This window comes from Rhineura floridana, chromosome 8 (assembly GCF_030035675.1).
Source record: "Rhineura floridana isolate rRhiFlo1 chromosome 8, rRhiFlo1.hap2, whole genome shotgun sequence".
Lineage (NCBI taxonomy): Eukaryota > Metazoa > Chordata > Lepidosauria > Squamata > Rhineuridae > Rhineura > Rhineura floridana.
The window spans coordinates 75,699,584-75,714,466 of record NC_084487.1 but is presented as its reverse complement, the minus strand read 5'-3'; the positions used below and the strand labels follow the sequence as shown (position 1 = coordinate 75,714,466).

Below are 14,883 nucleotides of genomic sequence, written 5' to 3'. Positions count from 1 at the left end.
CTTACTTCGTTGACACGGTTAAGTATTTTGCCAGTGGCTTTAATAAAGGCAAGTGCAGACACTACACTAAAGCAATATAATTTCAGGCATCTTAGCATGGTATTAGCTGTTACAAACCAGACAGTACAATGTTAACGTAACAACTGATTTTGTTCTTTCTTATTCCTTCTCATTTTGACAACCTGCAATTAGGTATTCAGAGTAAGGAACACAGATGATGAAACTTTATTTGCAACTCAGCTTTAGAACATATTCATATTTGTTTTGATATTTGTAGGATTAATAATTTAAAGTTTTAAAAGTGTCTACCATGTTTGTGCTATCATTTTTAAGACTCAGATTAAATTTGTTATAGGAAAAAAGTTAAATAATATTTCAGCATTGTGTTTGAAATGGAAATGGACTGACTTCAAGTCGATCCTGACTTATGGCGACCCTATGAATAGGGTTTTCATGGTAAGCGGTATTCAGAGGGGGTTTACCATTGCCTTCCTCAGAGGCTGAGAGACTGACTGGCCTAAGGTCATCCAGTGAGCTTCATGGCTGTGTGGGGATTATCTCCCTGGTCTCCCAGGTTATAGTCCATGCCACAGTGGCTCTCTGAAGCATTGTGTTTAACCATGTTTAAAATGTGCTTTGGACTGCACAGGTGGCAGGCTCCTCATCAAAGGCTGGAGAAAATGGCAATCTAAAATAAATGCCTAAATGAAGTCTCAGACTCACTTCAGAGTAGCTATGCTTAGGATCAAGGTGTTATATTGAAATCCTTTAAGAGCTCAGAATGATTAGTTTGCTTGACAGCAAATACCTACGGCAGTATTGCTAATAGTTTTGATTTAAAGAGAGGTTTGTTTTTTCAGTGGTTAACCGTTAAGGTGTTGGACTATGACCTGGGAGACCAGGACTGGAATCCCCACACAGCCATGAAACTCACTGGGTGACCTTGGGCCAGTCACTGCCTCTCAGCCTCAGAGGAAGGCAATGGTAAACCACCTCTGAATACCGCTTACCAGGCAAACCCTATTCATAGGGTCACCATAAATTGGGATCGACTTGAAGGCAATCCACTTTCACACACACACACACACACACACACACACACACACATGAAGGCAATCCACTTTCACACACACACACACACACACACACACACACACATGACTGAACACAGGTGCCTGTTCTATCCTACTGTGTTGTTTTTTTACTGTGGTCACTGTAGTGCCCCCCTCTAGTCCTGTTGTGTTAGGATCAGGATATTTATTTTTTATTTGTTGAATTTCTAACCCACCTTTTACCATCTGGTACCAATGAATGTGTAGTGCACTAATGTGCAGTCACACCTAATGTGCAGCCTGGTCTTTCTGCATGTGCAGCCTGGTCTTTTTGCATGTGCAGCTTGGTATTTCGAATTCAGCAGAATTTCCTCCAAAATCAGTGCAGTACCCCTAATTTCACAATCTGCATGACATTCCCTCCTGTTAAAATATAATGCTACACCTTTGCTAACATATACTTGTATCAGAATTTGAAATCTGTATTCTTTAATGTGGTTTATACTACTTCCAAGGCTTTCTGCCATTCCAAAAATGTGGTGCACCATATACATGACACCCACTGTGTTATTTTAAAGAGCTGTGATGCTCTGGAACTAAGGAATAGTTCCTGACTAAGATGGGCCATCGGCCAGCCCTACTGTCCTCTACCCTGAGGCGTTGTTGAAGGAATACACATATCAAAACCTTGAATATCTCAGACGGATATTAGACCATCAAGCCGGCCTCGAGCAAAGATTACAAGGTGTTCTGAGACAAAGGCGCTCTGGGAGGAGCATTAACTATCTCCATAGAAACTAAACCCAGGAAGTGTCGCCTTCACCGCCCACCTCACCTGCTCGGGGGGGGGGCAAAGTCCACACACGGGCCAAGTTCAACAGGAAAAGGGGAGGAGAGCAAGAGGCTGCCCGTGCCGTCGCAAACTGCAAGGCAGGTGGCGGCTGACAGCAGCAGGCAGACAAGGGAAGCTGCCCAATCCTGGCCGCTCGGGGGAGGGACAGGCGGGAGGGAGGCGGTGCCGCCTCCGCCAGGGCTGCCCTGCTCCGTGTAAACTTGGGAGCGAGCTGGCAGTAGTGCGCCGCCGAGGAGGCTGCGGCAGCAACTGGAGTTTGCCGCTGAGCCCCGGCCTGGCGGGTCCCCATGCGGCGGCGGGGGGGAAGCCTCCGGGCCCCTGCAGGAAAGGCGAAGGACGGCGCCCATGACTTGGACTAGCAGCATGAGCAGCGGCTACAGCAGCTGGGAAGAGTCGGAGTCCGAAGAGTTTTTCTTCACCGCCCGCACCTCCTTCTTCAGAAGTCCCCCCGGCAAAACCAAACACAGTCTGCAAGTAAGTGCGGCGCCGCTCGTGCTCTTTCTCTCTCTCTCCGCCTTCCCGGCAGCTCGTGGTGCCGCGCCGGGCGGGAAACCACGGGCTGATCCTGTCCCGAGCCAAGCGCCTTGCCCTGGCCTGACCCGCTACAGGCCGCGCCTTCCTCTGCAGTCACACGTGTTCTTCGTAGTCTCCCCCCCCCGTGAGAGCAAGTCTTTGCGCCTTTCCTCTCGATTGAAAGGAGTGCTTCTTTCGAGCCCCTTGAGTTGTTTCCACTGCCCCATTCCTTCACTAAGTTCCAGCGTGGTCATTAGGGTGTGAGTCTGCCCCTTCCTGATGGTCGCAAAAAGTCCAGGAAGCAGAAGGGTTGGGGACTACTGCCAGATGGCTCCCCCTCCTGACCCCGATGAAATTGCACGTGGGGATCTCAGCCGTTGGAACAACTTGTGCAGTATTGCTCCGACCGTTTTCTAGGATTATAAAAAAACCATGGTTTCAATGGATTCAATTCCTCGGGAGCCAGAACATCTCTGAGCGGAAAAGTTCTCGCCGTGATGCGACCAAAAAGCAAACAAAAACCCGCTTCTCGAAATCTGATTGTTCATGCATTATTCCTGAAACCGCATGGTCGTGCAGTCATGATTTGTAAGATTTCTGGGAAACCGCATAAAAATCAAAGTATATACTACTTTTATCACGGATTTTTTTTGCTTCTTTCTCTTTCTCTTCCCCCCCAGTCATTATCAAGGGAATTTTTCACATAATTAAGCCTTAGTTGGTGTATCATGTAGTATAAAACCTACATTAATTAGAAGGAACAAATAGTTTCAAATACTTCTATACTTACCTTACAAAAGTGGCACAGGTAGCTTTTTGCATTATTTATATTTGCCATGAAAAGGTCTGTGTAGGTCCTTCAGATGGCCATTTTTATATTTAAAAGGCTTTTACTTGATGCTCCATGTATGGAGTATTTTGCACACTTGAGTTCTGTGGCCCAAGCATACATCATGCTAACATATAAACGATCTGTGCTTAATAGGTTGGCAAAATGGTACATTTTTTCCGCACATTATGTTAGTGGTGTGGATCACCTGCGCGGGTAAGTGCTTCTCAGATGGAAGTGTTACATTTAAATTGGGCGTCATAAATGCCAAGGTGCTTTTTAGTGTCATGTGTAGATTAATTTTTCTCCCTTGTCCCCTCCCAAAATAATTTCTAGAATGTTTATGATCAATTTCCAGTAATAATTTATTTAAAATGCAGTGATGAATTGGTGTTTTAAATGCTTTGATATTCTGTTAGTAGAATTTTACTATTTTGCTGTTAATTTTTAAAAGCTGTTAACCTAATTGTAGCCCAACTTAATTGGCTATGGTCTTGTTAGAGCTACAGACTCACCTTCTGAATCTCAGGATGGCAGAGCCTTTTTTTCTGCATAGTGGAATGATACGGGGTACGTATCTAGCATACTGCCAAACAGCTGTGTTAAAATTTTGAAACGGCAATTTCAGAGGGGAACAGGGTGAAGGCAATAGTTAAGAACTCTGCTAGTATTAATGCCTGGACTTCATGCATCCTAAGGTAAGGATAATCTGTGGAGGTTGGCTGTGGCTATTCTAGTAGCTTTCAGTGTCCTGGGATTCTAATAGTTGCTAGGAGATGGATGTAGGCAGCATGTTTCAACATTCCTTATGATCTCCACAGGGTAGTATTTAGCCTCCTGCTCCTTGGCACTGATACAGAATACAGCCAGCGATTAAAAAGTGGGCAGGAATGGACTGATAAGCAGTATGAAAAACAGACTGTATTTAAGTTGTACTTCAAAGTGATCTTGATAGGCTGGAACATTGAGCTGAAAACAACAGAATAAAATTTAATAGGGATAAGTGTAAAGTTCTGCACCTAGGAAAAAGAAACCAAATGCACAGTTATAAGATGGGGAATACTTGGCTCAGCAATACTACATGCAAGAAGGATCTTGGAATTGTTGATCACAAACCTGAATCTGAGCCAACAGTGCAATGTGGCTGCAAAATGTAAGTATAGTTTCCAAATTGCATGAAGCACAGGTGCCCCTCTATTTGGTAGTGGTTAGGCCTCATGTTGAGTACTGTGTCTAGTTATGGACACTGGACTTTAAGAAGGATGCAGACAAACTGGAACAGGTTCAGAGGAGGGCAACAAGGATGATCAGGGGACTGGAAACAAAGCCCTATGAGGAGAGACTGATAGAACTGGGCATGTTTAGCCTGGAGAAGAGAAGAATGAGGGGAGAGATAACACTTTTCAAGTACTTGAAAAGTTGCCACACAGAGGAGGGCCAGGATCTGTTCTCAATCATCCCAGAGTGCAGGACAGGGAATAATGGGCTCAAGTTGTAGGAAGCCAGATTTCGGCTGAACATCAGGAAAAACTTCCTAACTGTTAAGAGTGGGATGACAATGAAACCAATTACCTCAGGAGTTTGGACTGGATGGCCTTAGAGGCCCCTTCCAGCTGTACTGTCCTATGATTTTATGCTGTGAGTGCACATAGTGTTTTACAGAGTAACATACTCAAGATTGGTCCCTGCTCCAAGTTGCTCACAATCTGAATTTAGCCTGGGGGAATGGAAGAAAGACGAGGAAGAAGCAAGGTTAAACAAAGCAATGGAAGGAAGAATGAAAGGAATCACTGCAAGCAAATTTAGAGTGCTGGTTCTGAGCTGTGATTTGAAAGAAGAAAAAGGGGTGGGACCATGCAAACTTGCAAGACAAATTGGGGGCTGCAAGGGTGAATGGGAAGTGTCAATTAAGAGGTGAACAGACCCTTGGGCAGCTGAGGTAGTCAAATTGGAAGAACAAAAGATCAGGGGCAGAGACATAAGGAGGGGAAAGTCTGTAGTTTTAGAAGTGTAAGAACATGGAGTGTGTGGGTGTGGAAGGTTCCTTAACTAGCAGCCCTACTAGGGATGCTAGGGATTGAACCTGGGATTTTCTACATGCAAAGCAGATGTTGTTCCACTGTGGTCTTTCCCCAAATTATTTCCTGTTCCTTTAGACTTCACATTTGATACATCTGTGGGAGAGGATTGTGTGTCAGTCACTGAAACTCATACTTTGCTAAAATATTCATACAGATAAAAGTATAGCCACCTTTAGTATGGCGTAGTTCTAAAATTATTCTTCAGAGTTGAAGATTTTGGTTTGTTTGTTTTCTGCTTTTCAGGTTAGAAGCCTCTCTTGAGTACTGAAAGTGGTAAAAGAAATAAAAACAACAAGAATATTTATGAAGACTGCATAAAATTATGTGAAGTAGCTATTTGTTTTTTACTTTTAATATCTCATCTTTCCTTCAAGGAGTTCAATATGGCATACATGGTTTTCTTCCTCCCAATTTTGTCCTCACTACAACCCTGTGAGGTATGTTAGGCTAAAAGACAATAACTGGCCCCCAAGGTTACCCTGTGAGCTTCATGGCTGAGAGGTGATTTGAACCCTGTTCCCCCAGGTCTTATCTAATACTGTAACTGCTAAAACTGCATTGACTCAACACTGATTTTGGAGCAAGATATTTTAGAGTTCTGCCTTTCTGAAATAGTGCTGCAGGGTGGGGGAAAATCTGTTACATTGCATTTGAGGTCAATTCTTGTAAATCTGAAGTGATACCTTAGTTCACATTTTTTTAAAAAAGCTTTAATTTCCTCATTCAGTAAACTGAATGTCAAACTGTGGTTGGAATTACATGAGCATTGTGCTCCCATGTTCCCCTTGCAGACTCTGTTTCAGATGATTTCTTTTGGTGTCACAGAAATTGCGGGTTGCCTTGCATCCAAATCAGCTAGCTGTGGTTTGTGTAGTGCCTCAAAACCATGGTTTGATTCCGACCAGGAGGAATTTTGGAAACCACAATTCGTTGGTTTGGATGTAATGGTGAACAGTGCTTTGCGTGAATTAAAACAGTGTATGCATTGGAAATGGGAAAGTTGTTTATCAAAACATATACCCTTGCATTTGTTTGTTTAACTAAAGTTTTTAATTGAGGAATTACTCATTTTTTCTCTCATGGTCAGACGTATAGCTACTTGAGCCAGTCACATAACAGGTCACTCATATTAAACCCATACCAGCACAAAGTCTGTAGAAGTGGTTTGACAAGTAGAATGAACCATAACATGATCATGGTCATATGACTGCCATAGGCCACAGCACAAATTGAATCATTCTGAGCGTTACCATGTGAAAAGAGTTTGAGTCAATTGGCTCAAATCCCCCTCCCTCAAATAGGTTCAGCAGCAGCAAACCCAGTCTGAGAATTATTAGTTATATAAACCATCTGTCTTGTTTTGAATACAACCAATTATTTTTGTATTGCTTAAGGTACACAGAGGACGGGGTTGTAGGGGCTGGCATATTTGTTCTTAGTGAGTAAGCATGTGCTGCTGCTGCAGTTTGTATGCTTGCATATCCCTTTGGAGCAGGGGAGAAGCACATCAGCACTGATGTCAGAGGAAGCAGCAAATATAAATCACTCCACCCATCTGCTAGCACTTTAGTTACAGTACCCAGCCCATCTTCTACTTGTAGAGTTGGCACTGCAAATTCTTGGCATGTTGCATTCTGTTTATTTCCTGAAGCGTGTGTGTGGGGTGTGTGTGTGCCTTAATCTTTTGTAAAACAAAGAGAATTCTCTATTTAAGATTGGGACTGGTTATTTTTCAAATACAGTAAGAGACTACCTGTGTCTGAAAATAGGAAGGTCAGCGTAATGGCTGTGTTCCTATATTAGATGTGTATGAGCTTTCTCCTTTCAACATGTCAGCTTGGGATCCTTGTATACAATGTGGATCCACATAATATATTATCCTACAGTTGAAGAAACCCAGTGGGTCATCTAGCTCAAAGACAAGATATTTAAGTGTGTGTTTATCCAAGTTATGGGCTTTTTATGAATTGAAATCATATCTTTGTCCAAGAGTTGTGACAAATTTTCTGGTTTGGAAATTTACTGTGGTGCTGTATTTTAGCCCTTTTGGGAACTGGGTTTGGTGCAGAAGTTTAAATATTTAAGCTTAGCATTTGCATTGGCTCTGCTAAGATGCTTCAACAGGCTGCTCCCTCAAGTGTCATCGGTAGTTATTCCTTCAGGCTGTAGGAAAGTGAGAGATGGGACTCCAGGGTCTCTGCTTCTGCCGAAAGACCAGCAAGTTTTGATTTCTTTCCTCCAAAACTTTCAATTGCAGCTTGTGGTTACAAGAACTCTGTAACTAAGCATTTCTGCCTGAGCTTGTGTTTTTCCTCTTCCCTTCCAGTCCCTTTTCCTTTTGTGTTGTGTCTCATAAGACTGTGAGCCTGAGGACTGGAAGCTGCCCTGGGAGCCTTTTTCAAATGTTCAAAGTAATACTTAATTTACTTTTTAAGATCAGGCTGTATGTCCTTTATTCTGCCTGCACCTGTTAAAGTTAAATCTGGTTGTCAGAAAGGAACAGTGTATCCCATGATATTCTTGGGAGCATGGGGTGATTCCAGAAGTCTGCCTTATGTTATCAACAAACTGCATCTTGCAAACAGCAATATTTATTCTGAACAACCAGAGAATGTGGCTCTTAAGCTCCAGTAGGGCAGAGGTGGGGAACCTGTGGCCTTTCAGATGTTGTTAGACTCCCACCTCCCATCAGTCTAGTGCCCAGGGATAATGGGAGTTAGAATCTGACAACATCTGGAGGGCCACAGGTTCCCCATCCCTGGAACAGGGCATTTTGCTGGTTGGAGTAAGAATAACTAGTGTGACTTGGTTGCAGAAAGAGGAAGACTTTAACTACAAATTCCTTCCCAGTTTCCTTCCTTGTATTGTTAATCTTTTCAAATAAACTCAAAGTACAGGTGACTTGAAGATTTGTGATTGCTTAATTAAGCAGGGAATTGTTTTGGCTGTATGTGCATTGATCACTTTCAGTGGGTCTTAAACCAGTGAGTTCTAAAAATGGCTTGCAAATAATTGTATGCTCTTGGATTTCATTTTACCTGAGTTTGCTCTGCTGCAGTTAGAGCAGGATTGCAGATAGCCCTTTAAACTTCGGTCTTAGAAAATTTTGTGCAGCTCTGTCATAAAGATTTGCTTGGACTTGGTACTTTTCATGGGAACAAGTACCCCTCTCCCATTCTAAAAAAACAGCATTAGGATGTTCAGCCAGTTGTTTGATCTGGTTTACTGAACATTCCTCATTCCTTTCCTATATAAAACTCAGATAGCCCGCAGGTACTAGCATAAACTACAAAGATAAACATACTGGATTATTTTAGAACATTTTGCTTATTGAATGGCTATATATAAATATATATATTTATTAAATTTATTAGTCGCCCATCTGGCTGGATGTCCAGCCACTCTGGGCGACGTACAAGATAAAAACAATACATTAAAACATTAACATTTAAAACCATAACAATAAAAACCTAACCCACCCCAAAAGCCTGCCTGAAGAGCCAGGTCTTCAAGGCCCGGCGGAAGCTCATCATAGAAGGGGCATGGCGGAGATCATATATAGGCTTTTGTTCTGAAGAAGGCTTTCATTGCTACTATTATGTGACTCACTTCAGTTGGTTAACTTCATGGGTTAATAGTAATGGGAATGAAACCTTGCTTTGTAATTGAGGGAAAAAGCTGTAAACTGTCGCTTTGTCACATACCCTCCTTTTATAAGGGAAAAAGGCCAATATTGCATTAGCAATACTTGTGTACATTCTGGGGAAAGTACAGAGGTAATCTAGGTTCAGGGACCTGTCTCAACATATGTAAATTTACAAAATAAATAAAGCAACATCCAGTTTATATTCAGCCAAGAACTAGTTTGGTGAGAGGGCCACTTGGAGAAAGGACTTTGGGGAGAGTGGAAAGCCCCTCCCCCGTGGCTGGTTTCATTGCTGCAACTGACATTTTGACATCCTTTTTAGCTGTCGATTTGTAACTGGGGAGCCAGATGAGCCCAGGAGCTTCCAATTCTTGTTATTAGCCACATCTTAGTTTGAATAGGTCATTTTCACTATCAATTTTTAAAAAATTACTGCTCAAATAATACATAAAACATACATATTTTTACATACATAATACATGTAAAAATACATGTAAATAAGGCTGGATGGTTTCCATTTATTAGTTCCATGCGAAATTACTGATCTTTGCTATAATTAACTTCAGACATTGGAGGATTGGAAAACAGCTAAAAATATTTTTTAAGAAAGGATAGGGAGTGTAGGGAGGAAATACAGGTAAATACAGCAAGAAGGACAAAAAAGGGGTGGGAGACAAAGCCTGAAAATGATGTTCAGACGTGGAAAATTTATTGTACTGTGTTGCTTGCCAAGAAGTGTTTTCAGGGGCAAGAAGGTACTATAACACTAGCTTGTAGTAGCAGTTCATTTGGGGCATGTTTCACAAAGAAAGTGTTTTGGGGAAAAAACCTCAACAACCTTAATTTCAATTAACATTCTATGAATAATATAGTGGAACAAAATCTGGCTTGCAGCCCAGCCCTGTGCATGCTCACTCAGAAGTAAGGAGTACTGATTTCAGTAGACCTTGATCTCTAATTCATGTGTGTAGAATTGTATAAGTTTTTCTCTCTTCATAGTTGACCCATCCCAGTTGAGTCCAGGGGTGGTTAACAGAGATGCGCTAACTACTCCTAGACTCAACTGGTCATACCTTGCTGGGTATGTTTAGTTATGCGCAAAGTTGGAGAAGGCATGTAGTCAAGACTTGTAACCACAAGCACCTTGTCTGCATCATCAATAACCTGTGTCAACTGAAATTGGTCTCAGAGGTAATATTGTAATGTTGGATGCTTCAGTAGGAACTGCCATAACCGTGATGTTAAGATTGTTTCAAAGGTGAACAGCTTAATCCTCAAAGTGCTGTGGAAACATGTCATAGCAGGCCTTGGAGGGATTCAGTAGCGTGTTCTCTAGGGACAACAACCTCTGGACCACCCTGAAGAGTTCCATTGGACAGATACTCCAGTGGCAATACAGTAGGGTCCCACTCATACATCGGGTTATGTTCTGGACCCCTGCTGTAAAGCGAAAACCGCTGTAAAGTGGAACGCATTGAAGATAATGGTGTGCATCGCACGAAAATGACGCAAAAATGGTGCGTGACAAGCAAAAACCGCCGTAAAAGCAGAACAAGCGCCGTAGGAGTGGGGCCTTTCTGCAATTGACAACCGCTGTATTAGCGGAACTCTGTAAAGCGAAGCGCTGTAAAGCAGGGCCCTACTGTATATTTGGATATTCAGTTGCTCTGTATAATACTGTTCAAGAGTTCTGTGTTTTGTCATTGTTAAGCAAGTATTAAGTAATTATAGGTAGAGAATATTACCTTTTTATTTTATTTATATCTTGCTCTGTCCCAGTAAATAATAGATCCTTTAACGGGGCAGTCCCAGATTTTGTCAGGACCTTACAGATGTTTCTTAATTTCACTACCGTGACATAAGTGTATCCATCCCCATTCACCATGCAGAGAAAAAGGGCAGTCGTGTCTGTCATGCATGGCTTGAGGAAAACACTTTTGTTCACCCGCCCAAGTGAGTGGCTGTGGCAGCTAGGCCATATACAAATGCCCTTCTTGCACTTCTGCCTTTCTGTCTGTGTGGTGGCAACTGCTCCTAGTCATCACCATTTATTGAGTGAACCCCTGGCGGACCAAGTTGGCCCCTGGTTTGGAGGTTCCCGGCCCCTAGGTTGGGGTGTTAATATTGGTTAATATCTTTGAGAGGCCTTGCTCCAAAAAAGTATTCTGACGTATTGTGCAGCTTTTTTCCTTCCTTCCCCCCCAACATCTTTTAAATAGGTGAAAATGTCAACTTTATCTGGGAAAATTGCTGTCAATGTACACACAATGTTTCGCTGTGATAGCTACATTGCAGTGTGTGTTTTACACCTTTTCTGCTCCTTTGAAAGCAGATGCTGAGGTGCGATTTTATCTTGAAGTTTCATTTTGGTATGTCAATGGAATCATAGCATTACATATAGAAGCTAAATGGACAATTACACCCTCTCCACTGTTGAGACAGTATGACTCTGAATACTAGTTGTTGGGAGTCACAAATAGGGAGAGGGCTGTTGTGCTCATATCCTGTTTGTGGGCATCCACAGGCAACAGGATGCTGACTACAGTGGGCGTTTGGCCTGATCCAGTAGGGCTCTTATGCAAACACCTCAATTTGCTCATACAATTAAAAAAAACCAACACTACTGGTATCTTTGAAAAGCCACTGATGAGAGATTTTGGAATTCAGGAATCTGAAGAGCTAATTTATGAATGCCAGAGGGTTTCTGTGCACTGTGAGATTGTTGACTTTGAACATTGCATGATAGCACAAACTGCTGTTGAAAATGTCTGAGTTTCAAAATGAAGTTTGCAATGTTGCCTGAGGGCTGGTATTGAGAAATAAAAGTCCAAATGTTCTTTAGGCAGGCGGAACTAGTGTGTTGTTTAGATCTTGGCCTGGCCTATGTGACTAGTACTAACACATTTTTTTTAAAAAATGAAATTAAATAATGTATTATGTTGCTGCAATATGTTATCAGTCAATTTTAAATGGTTATACTTATAGTGCAGGGCTGGGATTCTGTTCCTGAAAATGTCTGTGGAACTCTCACCTTTTTGTATATTGAATGACACCATAGTATAATGGGGGGGGGAAGGTAGCTTGATCATGGTTACATAGTGCTTCACAAATGCCCTCACCAACATGTCAAATTACAATCCACCCTCAGGGGACTTCTCCATGAATCACAGCACCCTGAGCACTGGCAGTGTTACAGTCACCATTTTCATTTCCCATAATGTCCTGATGACAGTGTCACTCCTGGGGTGATGCTACATTTAGGCCTCTGTAGGAAGTGAAGATGGTGGCTGCTTGGAGTGCCAGTGTTGTGCCTGCCAGCTGCTAAGGATTGCTACCCTAGACACTTTTAATAGGATCCAGACTACTTGCAGTTAGTGCCAATTAAATAAATAGGATGTAAATTAATCAATGGATCTAACTCTTTATTTATTATTTATTTATTTATTAAATTTATATACCGCCCGACTAGCAATAGCTCTCTTTAAATTTATGTACCCCCAAACTTTAATACTAACAAATTGTAATAAAGCAAACCATATTACTATAAAAATGGGTCATCTAATGTTCTGTATTAAGAACTCTGTGTATATTTTTACTTCAAACTCATATTTCATTTCTCCTATTTGTGTATTGGAAGAATAAGATCTAAAATAGGATAATACTTGCATTATTCCATCTCACTCACCAAGCACCATGTTCATTCAGTTACTGGCCTGGAGTGTTTGCACCTTGTGTTGGGCCAGAGGGACAGGCTGGGAATCCTTTTGGTGTACCGCCCACCTTGCTGCCCAATGGCTTCCCTAACTGAGCTGGCGGAAGTGGTCTCGGATATATTGTTGAGGTCCCCCAGACTAATAGTACTGGGGGATTTCAACATTCATGCTGAGACCACTTTGTCTGGCGCGGCTCAGGACTTCATGGCTTCCATGACAGCCATGGGGCTATCTCAATATGTTAGTGGTCCAACACATGTATCGGGGCACACTCTAGACCTTGTTTTTGCCACTGAGCATGGGGAAAGTGATCTGGATGTGGGGAGTTTTACAACACTCCCTTTGTCATGGACAGACCACTGCTTGCTGAAGTTTAGACTTTCAGTAACCTCTTCCCTCTGCAAGGGTGGGGCACCTATTAAAATGGTCCGCCCCCGGAGACTAATGGATCCTGAAGGTTTTCAAAGGGCTCTGGGGGATTTTCCGGCTGATAGGACTGGCGCTCCTGCTGAAGCCCTGGTCGCTCTGTGGAATATGGAGATGACCCGGGCTGTAAACACGATTGCTCCTGCACGCCCTCTCCTGTGTAGAGCTCATACAGCTCCATGGTATACTCCGGAGCTGAGAGCGATGAAGCAAGATAGGAGGCGGCTTGAGCGGAAATGGAGACGAACTCCCGACGGATACAATTATGCGCTGGTTAGTGCTTCGACTAAGCTCTATGTAGGAGCAGTGAAAGCAGCTAAAAAACATCATTTTGCTGCCACTATTAAATCATCTCCTTGCCGCCCAGTGGAGCTCTTTCGAGTTGTCCGGGGGCTTCTCCATTCAAACCCTCCGGACATGGTGGAATCATCGGAGGCCCGCTGTAATCAGTTTGCCGATCACTTCCAGAATAAGATCTCATGTATCCGCCAGGACCTAGACTCTCAAGTTATAGCAGTAGATCCTAGTGAGATGTCCGGAGCACAGTCTTGTCCTGTTTTGTTGGATGAGCTTCAGTTGGTTCAACTCGAGGACGTGGACAAGGTGCTTGGACAGGTACGTGCAACCACTTCGGTACTGGATCCTTGCCCCTCCTGGCTGATAAAAACTAGCAGGAATGGAACAGGTAGCTGGGCCAAGGAAGTGATAAATGCCTCTTTACGAGAGGGAGTGGTCCCGGGCTGTCTGAAAGAGGCAGTGGTGAGACCACTCCTGAAAAAGCCTTCCTTGGACCCAGACAATTTTAACAGCTGCAGGCCAGTGGCGAATGTTCCATTCCTGGGCAAGGTCTTGGAACGGGTGGTTGCTGGCCAGCTCCAGGCGCTATTGGATGAAACTGATTATCTAGATCCATTTCAATCGGGTTTTAGGCCCGGTTTTGGCACTGAGACAGCCTTGGTCGCCCTGTACGATGACCTATGTCGGGAAAGAGACAGAGGGAGTGTAACTCTGTTGATTCTCCTTGATCTCTCAGCGGCTTTTGATACCATCGACCATGGTATCCTTCTGGAGAGGCTCGCGGAGTTGGGAGTTGGAGGTACTGCTTGGCAGTGGTTCCGCTCCTACTTGGCGGGTCGTCTCCAGAAGGTAGTGCTTGGGGAACATTGCTCGACACCGCGGGCTCTCCAATATGGGGTCCCGCAGGGGTCAGTTTTGTCCCCCCTGCTTTTTAATATCTACATGAAGCCGTTGGGAGAGGTCATCAGGAGTTTTGGAGTGCGTTGTCATCAGTATGCTGATGACACGCAGCTCTACTTCTCCTTTTCATCTTCTTCAGGTGAGGCTGTCGATTTGCTGAACCGTTGCCTGGCCGCGACAACGGAGTCGGACAACAATGGCTCAATCCAGACAAGACTGAGATGCTGTTGGTGGACGGGTTCTCTGATCGGATGGTGGATATATACCCTGTCCTGGACGGGGTTACACTCCCCCTAAAGGACCGGGTTCGTAGTCTGGGAGTCTTTTTAGACTCTTCCCTCTCACTTGAGGCTCAAGTAGCCTCGGTGGTTAGGAATGCGTTTTACCAACTTCGGTTGGTAGCCCAGCTACGTCCCTATTTGAGTAAAGAGGACCTTACATCAGTGGTACATGCTCTGGTAACCTCACGTTTGGATTACTGTAATGCGCTTTACGTAGGGCTACCTTTGAAGACAGTTCGGAAGCTACAACTAGTGCAAAATGCGGCGGCCAGATTGCTGACAAGGACCAAGC

General features: G+C 43.5%; 1 protein-coding gene across 1 annotated transcript in view; it reads left to right on the top strand.

Moving 5' to 3' along the window:
* The first annotated feature begins 2,038 nt into the window (after positions 1 to 2,038).
* The window catches only part of RASSF3 (Ras association domain family member 3), a 30,239-nt gene continuing 17,394 nt past the window's right edge, over positions 2,039 to 14,883 (top strand). The window contains exon 1 of the mRNA XM_061639836.1: positions 2,039 to 2,379. Within this exon, the coding sequence (XP_061495820.1) occupies positions 2,251 to 2,379 (129 nt within the window). The 5' untranslated portion in view covers positions 2,039 to 2,250. The remainder of the gene's footprint in view (positions 2,380 to 14,883) is intronic.